This window comes from Siniperca chuatsi, linkage group LG17 (assembly GCF_020085105.1).
Source record: "Siniperca chuatsi isolate FFG_IHB_CAS linkage group LG17, ASM2008510v1, whole genome shotgun sequence".
NCBI lineage: Eukaryota > Metazoa > Chordata > Actinopteri > Centrarchiformes > Sinipercidae > Siniperca > Siniperca chuatsi.
Genome location: NC_058058.1, coordinates 26,435,675 through 26,446,061, shown reverse-complemented (window position 1 = coordinate 26,446,061; position 10,387 = coordinate 26,435,675). Strand labels below are relative to the sequence as shown.

At 40.4% G+C, this 10,387-nt stretch overlaps 1 protein-coding gene across 2 annotated transcripts in view; it reads left to right on the top strand.

Moving 5' to 3' along the window:
* Positions 1 to 7,029: 7,029 nt before the first annotated feature.
* The window catches only part of LOC122864256, a 3,784-nt gene continuing 426 nt past the window's right edge, over positions 7,030 to 10,387 (top strand). Inside the window, exons 1-3 of one of the 2 annotated variants that reach the window (XM_044171540.1) lie at positions 7,030 to 7,849; positions 8,015 to 8,142; positions 8,464 to 10,387. The exon at positions 8,464 to 10,387 is cut by the window's right edge and continues 426 nt beyond it. In XM_044171540.1, coding sequence (XP_044027475.1) covers positions 7,661 to 7,849; positions 8,015 to 8,142; positions 8,464 to 8,770 — 624 coding nt within the window. In that variant the 5' untranslated portion in view covers positions 7,030 to 7,660 and the 3' untranslated portion in view covers positions 8,771 to 10,387. The remainder of the gene's footprint in view (positions 7,850 to 8,014; positions 8,143 to 8,463) is intronic. The other variant, XR_006375184.1, reaches the window with a different exon arrangement.

Sequence of the window (10,387 nt, the reverse complement as noted above, 5' to 3'; positions counted from 1 at the left end):
CGTTGTAACAGTTCAGGCTGTTCTCATTCACTTTTCGTACCTATACCTACGAAAAGTAATGCAATATAATTTGTATATATCCTAGGTAATCGTGAATCAGAATCAGAAATACTTTATTGATCCCAGAGGGGAAACTCTTTTGTTACAGTTGCTCACTATCACGTCAGTGCACACAGGAATAGAAGTACTAAGCAAAAAAAATAATACACTATAATACAGGTCAGATAAATTAAGTACAAAGTGGATATAAGTATAAAATTAAAATAAGTGTAAATAACAAAGTGGATTTACTGGTTGATGATAAGTATGTATGGTATAATAATACAATGTAATAATATAAGTAGTAAGTAATAGTGCATGTACTGTCAAGTTAAGTGTAGCTTATTAAGATGACTATGAAATGGTGGCTATTGCACAGCAGTAATAGAGGCTGTTGCGTTTATTGTTAGGAGGTGACCTCTAGTGGCCTCACTAATTATGACGGGAGCTAAGAAGGAATTCAGGTGAGGTAGTATAAAGAGCAACAAAGTACGCGTAGAGAGGTGGATATTCTGGATTATGCACGAAAAATGTGTGCATAACTTTTCGGAAGATATCATACGAACTGTTGTACAAGAATACATTGCGAGTTAATAGGGGTCCCCTCTCAGTACACTACACAGTGTGTACTTTTGGCGTTAGTAAAAACCCTAATTCTCTTCTTATGTGCTTCAGAATTTCTCAATGAGAAAGCTTTCCAACAACATTTAGACTAGAGCCCGACTGATACATCAGCTCAGATATTAGCTTATTGCAGATATCATATCACTGTATATGTCAGATGAATGTAAAATGTCCCTAACACTGCATGTAAAAAACAAAGTTAAATGACCCATATCAATAACATTTGCTTATGTTATGTATTTATGTATAAAATGAATATTGGCCAATATACAGTATATAGTTATCAGATTTTTTAAACTCTCAGATGTTGATAGCTTTTATCTGCATCAAAAATCCAGTAACTGTTGAGGTATAATTTAAACATTCCTGTCAAAAAATTAAATTTACAGAAAGTTCAATTGAACAGTTAACTGAATTATAAAAATATGGAAAATCTGAATAATTAAAAAAAAATGTATGAGTGGAGAGGGGTGCATCGGGGGGACTTGTGACCTCAGTATTTCTAAAATCCCAGTTATGGCCGAGTTTATCTATTTTATATGTGCCTTGAGTGTCAACGGAGAGTTTCAGTACCCCCATAATGTTGTTCACCAATAACAAGACAGATTTCTGGGAAAACATTGAGTTTTACTTATAAATAAACTGAACCACTCCTTTAAAAATCCACATCAGTTTGTCATGAGTCCAGAGGGAAATCCTTTTCTGTAGCAGCACTCAGTGGGGGCTGGGTGAGTAATGACAGGAAACCGGTTGCCCAGCTAATACACAATGGCCTAGTGTTTGTTTGTGTGATTCCCCAGAGGTTGCTCTTAGGTTGCTGATAGTAACCCAGTTAAATCTAGCAGGAAGCCTGAAGTGGGACTTTTTGGGGCTAAAAACAGGGTCCCCCCCTGCTTTGTGTCACCAATCTGGTTACCAGCCAATGAAGCAGAAGACAATGGAGAGCTGCGGATGAGGCTAAAGGCCGGTTGCAGTTGTGGCCTCTGCTTGGCTCAACTCATTTCAGGGATGATTTGCTTTGACTGATATGAGCTGCTTGGATTAATGTTGGGTCTCTTTCTTCCTGATTGTGGAAGGGGTCAAAACAAGCTCCCGATAGCTTAGCAGTTCCACATAACATGTCCTCTGACGGATTTAAATATTAACACCAATGCTTTTGCTCATATCTGTATCCTACACACTACTCATGGATCTGCTTGACTTCAGAGGGGGAGCAAAGCTAGATCTGCTTTCTTTAACTCAAACAGGAAAATCCCTGTTGTGAATGCACATTTGTTCTCAGCAGACGAATGACATGAGCTGCTTTACATGAAGCTTGTTGTTTGTGTGTTTGTGGCTCCCAAAACTGCTTATTTTTCTTATTTAACATGAATAAATTAACCTTTTCATAGCACACATGTCAATTCACATTTTACTGTAGACCTAATCTCTGATTCTTTTCTCCCTGGAAACTTGACAAAAGACAGTGTTCCCGTTTTCCACAACTTCTAAATACGATAATTGATTTCTTGATTGTACAAGCCAACAACTGTAAACATTTAATTACATTACGGCCTGTTTTGTTCTTTGTTCTCCCTCATTGCCACCTTGTTTCTCCCTCCTGCTCCCTGTAATAGCATTTGCATATTTAAATTGGATGTGCTTGGCTTGGCCCTGAAGCCCTCATCATCATCATCATCATCATCACAGGAGGAAGTGCAGCAACAATGGCATGTATTTCTGCTTGTTAATTTGTGGAGCATTATGCTGCTGCCAGTGTTGGTGTTCTCTCTCTATTTATGTCTGTTCAGGTCAACCCATATTTGGATCGGGTCTTATTATCCACAGGTCTATTTGGATCAGGTCTGACTGTCCTCCAAGGCTGAATTACTAACTGGGCAAAGATGGCAACTGCCATGAGACCACAGATTCTCCAGTCTCTTCAGGTTCAGAGTGTGGTTAGGAGTTTATGGTAATTTTGTGCAAATTTATTAATACTGTATGCACCACTAAAGCACATTATAAACTGAAAGGAAGTAGGAAACTTGCATTACGAGCTAATTTTCAAGGTTCAAGGTTGATTTATTTATCATTTAACAACACAGGGGTGTAAAACGAGATTTAGTTGCAGTTCCTTTTTTGGTACTCACAAAACACCCTGTTATATACAAAAATGATATACAGTAGATCAGTGAATAAATAATAAGTCAAATTTTACATGGGGGAATGCAGGGGATGAATTTATTGCTTTTGTGTATTTTATGTATTTTATTTCTTTATATTTCGTCACTCACTGTGATATTTTATTTTTCTTGTTGTGAAGCACTTTGTACTTTGATTTGATAAGTGCACTATAAATACATTTTTATTATTATTATTATTTAGCAGTATCACAACCTGAGGGAAGAAGCTGCCCTGAAATCTGGTAGTCCGGCAGCGGATACTTCTATATCTCTTGCCTGACGGCAGCAGGGTGAACAGGATGTGGCTGGGGTGGGTATTGTCTTTTAGTATCCTTTGGGCTCTGCGCAGGCACCTCACCTCACTGATATCACTGATGCTCGGCAGGTTGGTACCTATGATCTTCTGAGCGGTTTTAATAACCCGCTGCAGAGCCCTCATGTCCTTGGCCGTGCACATCCCATGCCAGTTTGTGAAATTTCCAGTCAGGATGCTTTTTATTGCTCCTCTGTAAAAGTTAACAAGAACTTGACATGGGAATTTTGCCTTCTTAAGTTTCCTTAAGAAATATAGCCATTTCTGAGCTTTCTTTACCAGCGCAGAGATGTGAGATGACCATGACACATTCTCTGTGATGCTGATTCCCAGGAACTCAAAACTGTTCACCTGCTCCACCTCAGCTCCACTGATATAGACAGGGATGTGTTGTGTATTTGCCTCCTTTTTTCTGAAAATCAACAATCAGCTTCTTGGATTTGCTGAGCAGTAGGTTGTTCTCTGTGCACCACTCTGCAAGACTGTTGATATGAAGTTTCATCGTTTGAAATCTGGCAGATGATGGTGGTGTTCACAACAGAGTTGCCTCCATGTCGGGGGCTGCGGTCATGGGTGTACAGAGTGAACAGGACACTGCTGAGCACAAAGCCCTGGGGGGCACCAATGTTGAGCACTAGAGTGGAGGAGGTGTGACCGCCAGTCTAAACTATCTGGGGTCTGTTTGTGAGAAAGTCCAATATCCAGTTGTAGAGTGGTACTCAAGCCCAGAGTGTTTAGTTTGCCAATCAGTTTCATGAATGTTGAGCTGAAATCAACAAACAGCATTCCAGTGTAGGTGTTGTTCTTATCATGGTGGGTGAAAACAGTGTGGTTGGCAGTGGAGATGGCATCCTCTATGGATCTGTTGGTTCTGAATGCAAACTGGTGAGGGTTCAGACTGGCTGGGATGTTGTTCTTTATGTGTTGGAGAAACAGTTTCTCAAAGCACTTAACCAGAATGGAGGTGAGAGCCACAGGGTCTGTCATTTAGACTAGACACTGCAAATTTTTTAGGTACATGGATGATGGTGGCTGTCTTAAAGCAGGTGAAAACAATCTCCTGTGACAATAATATGTTAAAAATGTCTGATTTGCATGTTTTTAGTACACGACCAGGGGTGTTATCAGGCCCAGCAGCTTTACTCATATTCACTCTCAGCAGGGTTCTTCTCACATCTGCTGTGGACACTGACAGGGGCCAGTCCTCTAGAGGAAGAGTATACTTTACAGCTGACTCTTTGATGAGGCAATCTTGAGGCCCTCCCTTGTCGAAGGACCCTGAGGTAAAATCTAGTTTAGTCTTTATTTCACTATATATATTGCATTTTTCAAGTAAAGCTACCACAAACTTATTACTAAAGGGCCCACAGCTAATTTTTGCTCCAGGTACCTGTAGTGGGCTTGTGGGTCCCTTTAGATCAGGTCTCTCTAATTTTGAAATTTAATTTATGCGCATTGGTTTCAGGTAGTTTCCATGGGTTTGTTTCGGATTGGCTCCAAATTATTAGAACTGAAGTGAAAGAGAGAGAAAACAATTAAGATTGTAACCTAAGTAGAAAACCATCCTCTTATCATTTGTTGCCTCATGTTATGGCAGCAGCTCTGACTTATGATGATGCTCTACTAACACAGCAGCGGCGGATGGCCGCCCACCATTGAGTCTGGTTCTGTCCAAGGTTTCTGTCACTTAAAGGAAGTTTTTCCTTGCCACTCTCGCCAAATGCTTGCTCATGGTGGGATTTGTTGGGTCTCTGTAATTAACATTATAAAGAGTATGCTCTATAGACCTGCTCTATAGGAAAAGTGCAATGAGACAACTTCTGTTGTGAATTGGCGCTATATAAATAAAATTGAATTGAATTGAATTAATGGAGACAGTGATAACTCTTATATCTCCTGCCATCAGCCTTGAGGGTTTTATTACATGGCTCACCGTGATATGCTCAGTTAGAGTGTTTGAAACAATGGAATTAATGTGTTGTGCTAGATGTGCATTAGCTGTGATATGTATCTCTGTGCCTGTTGATCAGAAACCATCAGAGAGGAGGGTTAGGCTGTGTGTGTGCATGCACTGGTGTCTTCATTATTCTGCCTCTGCTTGGATCTGCTCTACTTATGCAGCCCTATTATTCAAATACACAAGCCCCCTCCTTCGCTTTTCTACACATATATCTCTGCCCTGGATGACCTCCTTATCTCTCTCTATCCCTCATCATCATCTCACCTGATATATCTCTATGGAGGCCTGTGATATCTCTCTTACACACACTCTTACATTCTATTCTCTTCCATGCCAATACTCTACAATGCAATGATGTACTCATGGCTCCTATGGATCCTTAAAAAAGTGTGCCTTAAATACCCAGTGTTCTTGTTCAATGGCCATGGTAGTAGCTCTTATGCAATAAACTGCAGCATATTATTGTTTATACTTTACTAAATTTAAGTATACTGTAGTTGACTATACTCTACTATACTGTATATATTATGTAGTGCCAGTTCATAACATAAGTTATCTCATTGCACTTTTCATATAGAGCAGGTCTACACCATACTTTTTATACTATTATTTACAAGGACCCAACATTTCCCACCATGTGCAAGCACTTGGCAACAGTGGCAAGGAAAAACTCCCTTTTAACAGACAGAAACCTCGAGCAGAACCTGGGTTCTGCTCTAGGCTCTGGGTGGGTGGCCATCTTCCTCAACTGGTTGGGTTGAGAGAGAGGGGAGAGGAGAGAGAGAGAGAGAGAGAGAGAGAGAGAGAGAGAGAGAGAGAGAGAGAGAGAGAGCAGGAAGAAAGAGAACATACAGTAGTATATCAGAACCAGAGCCAGGCAAGCAGGCAACGAAACTGGGAAACTGGGACCGGGACCAAACACACCCTCCAAGACCGAAGGAGGTCATTTGATGGCAGCTAGCGTGTTCAGGCGGGGACAGGACAGGCGTGAAGCAGGAGAGGAGCGAGTTTGTAGCGAGTTAATTTGTACGAACGTTATACATCATCAATTGTATTGATAAGTGCTCAAGTATTTGTTTTAATGAAGTTGGAAGTTATTTATTCTTGTGTTTTGAACGAGACTTGTGTGATGTTATACTGTGTTGAAATAAATTAGCAATTGTTCCTTGCTATTTGTTCCGACACATTCAGAATCATTACCGCTTTTGCCATTAGCAACAGGCGGCTTGCATCGTGCCCCTTGTAAAACGTATATTTTAAAGGCTCATTATTACCGTTTTGAAAGAATATGTCAAGTTAGTAACATGCATTAATGGGATAAGAAAGCATACAGATGGAGAGGGAGAGGAGAAGAGAAGAGCACAGTGCATCATGGGAAGTCTCCTGGCAGTCTGGGCCTATACTATACTACATGATACTACAATATAGTATATTGTAGTACGCTGTAGTCGACTATAGTTGACTATACTATATTCTACTTTACTGTACTGTACTATACTATACTGTGCCATTCTTTAATATACTATCTTGTAGTAGTTTAGTGGTGTAGTGGTAATGTGGTTTACTGCAGTTGTTTATTATAGTTGAACTATATTATGAACTATATTATATTTTATACTATATTGTATTTAGGTATACTGTAGTTTACTACACCATACTATACCATACAACTTCCTGGTTTTAAGGCTGGAGTTTGGGCAACTCAGGACATGGACATTGACTGTGAGTCCACAGTTTACCTAACAGGAAAAGGAACAGTGCTAGCTTTCATGGCTGGGTGCGTTTTGTAAAGGTGAAGAAACGTGACTTCACTGCTGCATCTGTAACAAAAAACGCGGTCACATGCGGAGCTCATATTACACAGGAGGATTATGGCTGGCAGGAGTAATGGTCATAGATCCATCAGAGATTTAGCTAGACAAAAACAGGAACTGTAAGTCTCAGTTTTCTAACATTTGCTAACTTCCAAAATAGTCCGCATAATGGTAAATGGCTTCATATATACTCTGTATGTCATGGTTTTGGGTTTTTGTCCTGTTATTTCCTTTTTTTTTAAAGTGTTCTCCTCTCCTCGTGTGTCTTGTTGTTTTACTTCCTGTCTTTATTTGCTTTGAGCTGCCATTGTTGGTTTTGTGTTTGTGTTTGGTTATTTCGTGTTTTATTTTGAAATATTCATCTTCCCTCATGTGTTGTAGTTTTGCGTCTTGTCTTTGATTGCTGATTGTTTTCACCTGTGTCAATTGGCTTCACCTGTTTGTCTCCCATACCTGAGTGTATTTAAGTCTGTGTCGTCCGCTGTTCTGTGTCACATAGTTGCTGTATGTGTGTTAAGCGGCCTGACTTTAGTGTTCTGGGTTTTAGGCTCTGTTTCTTGTGTACCTTTGTTTATGGACTTTTGGATTTTGTTTTTTTGTCGGCTCCCTGTTTTTTTTTTTTTTTTTTTTACTGCTTACCTGGAGTAAGCCTAGTTCTTTTCATTAAAACTGTTGAATTAAACCTGCTCTTCCTGCTGTTAGCGTTTGGGTCCTCTTCCTGTTTCCCGGTTTGACACTTAAACATGACATGACAGCCATGCAAGGTGCTGGCCTGACCATCGGGAGCACTCTGGGGTTCAGTGTCTTGCCCAAGGACACTTTGAGCTATGAACAGCAGGAGCTGGGGATTGACCCGCCAACTCTGATCAGTGAACAACCTGCTCTACCTCCAGAGCCACAGCCGTCCCATGATTTCAATAATGCTAAGCAACATGTGGTTAGTATTTATTGTTATTGTATTTATTGCAGCGTAGCTATTTCGTAAAACCCACAAGATGATCAGGCACCCTGAAGTCTAGTTATATAGCTTGGTGACTTTGTCTGCATAGCTAATACATTTGCAGTGCATTTTCATGTGGTGTAATGTTGTTGTGTTATAAAGCAGTTGGGAGATACTGCAAGTAATGAAGGGACAGATGTTCCCACAGCCAGTGCTGCTGGCTCCTTAACCACCAGCTGTATGTCTCTGTGGCTTTCAGTGCAACCTCAAACCTTTCAATCGTTCATCAGGTAGTGTGAATTTCTTATCTCTCTCATATCTAGCATTAGCTGTACATGTTCTATTGCAAACATTTCACTCCATTTACGTAACATAGGAGGACAAAATATTAAACACCTCTCAGGATAAAGAAGTCTGGTACAACTGTAATACTAATTATGACCTCAATAATATATCCATAACATATCTGAATTAACACATCTCAGACCCAGTGTCAACAAAATCTGAACACTGTAAGCTTCGTAAAAGTAGCTCTTATGGCGGGGCTGTTGGTAGTTTCATTTAGGTTGGCTGTTTATTTTCTTTAACATTTTGTTTCTGTTCTGAAACAGGCGGCGGCTGCTGCTGCAAAGGAGAGTGAGTGTGAGGACCTCAAGCTGTGGAGCTTCCACTCCTGGTGGAGATCCAAATGTGATGGAGGCCAAGTGGCAAAGCATGGTGAACCATGTTCAGGACATCATGAACACACCACTACTGTATTTCCCTGCGCATCCACATCTGGGGGAGATGCAGGGAAAGAGGAGTGGGTGGAACCAGGTTGTAGTTGTGTACTGTATGTGGCTTAGTGTAAGGATTAGTGGTCCAGCCTTCAATGTACTTGGTTTATTTTGGTTCCAGTGCACGCCAACCATAAAATAAACTGATGGGAAATGTTCATGCTCATCAGTTTATAACCCAGTGTTCTATGAAATGCTTATCATTATTTTATTAAGGTGACGCAACACACCAACATTTGTTCTGAAGTAAATCACAGGCAATTCAGCAGGGATGGGAAATGAATAAAATCGTTAAATTCTCCAGCTCCATGTATGAATCAGATTATATATCTGATGTTTCATCCTAGTCTTTTTCAAGATAGGATTAAAAACAACTGAATAAGGCATTATACAAATCACACAATCATGTCATATCAGTGTAAATAATAAAAGCATATGTAGACAGTTCTAGTATCATCAGAACAAAACATTTATTCAGGATCAATGGTAGCAATTAAACTGGAGAGTGTAGCTACTAGAACAGCATTGGTGAAGGCTGTTGGCCCTACAGCATCAGACATTCTCATTGCAGACATTTCACTCCCTCATCCTCCACTTTACACCAACGCACACAAGGTTCTCCTTCCTTGGGGATCTACAGTTGAAAAATGTTATGTGATGGTGAGAGAATGAGTACAACCAAAACTAGTGCAGTCTAACACAGCAGCCCAAACCTCATTGATTTAAAAAAATGGGGCGGACAAAACACAAACACCTCAGTATTATATAATTCAGCAGCACCACTAAACTGCAGACTCAAAAAATTACCATAAAGTTGAATCATCACCTCTCTAAAACAGTTTTAACAAAAAACATAACCTTCATGAAGACAGAATTTATTGCAGGGCTGTTGTATTAGGCTGTATTAGTTAACTTGGTGGACCTAATCAACTGGAAACTGGGAAGTATTTATTGTATTTGAATATTCGGCCCTGTCAGTGTTATTATGAACATTACTCATGTGATGTAAAAACTTTTTTTTCCCTTACCCCAGCATATGCAGCGGCCCTTATGGAGGTTCCGGGCCTCGTTTTTGTAGTTTGTGATCTGTCTGAGCCCCCTCCAGACAGAACCAGAGTCATTGGCTGAAAACTCTCTGAACCTGTCCCTGTTCCCACTCATAAATGCTTCTTCCTTTTTCAACCGTATCTGTCTGAGTTTAGCCGTGAACCAGGGTCTGTCAGTGTTATAACTCACCCATAGCTTCACTGTTCTACTGCTTTGATATCCTCACCACAGGTTTAGACAGCTTTAATTTCTAATTTCTTCAGTTGGACTATGACATGGTCAGAGAGTCCCAGTGCAGCGCAGGGGACTGCGTGATGGGCACTGTTGATTGCTGTGTAACAGGGATGCAGAATATTCTCCTCTTTGGTCGGGCATTTAATGAGCTGTCTGTATTAGGGGGGTTCATGACTGAGATTTTCTTTGTCAAAGTCACCAAGGACAATAACTAAGGAGTGGGGTTTGTCTGCTCCAAACACAGTATCTGGTCGACAAGCACATTGGCCTGAATGTAAACACCAACCAGAATGAATGAAACAAATTCATCAGGGGAATAGAAGGATTTGCAGTTTATGAAAAATTATTCCAGATTAGGAGAACAGTGCTGTTGAACCACTGTCACATTATTACAGCCACTGTTAGCGTAGAAACAGGTACCTCCACCTTTCGTTGTGCTGGAAAGCACACAGCCACGTCTCTGTGAAGCATAAAACGG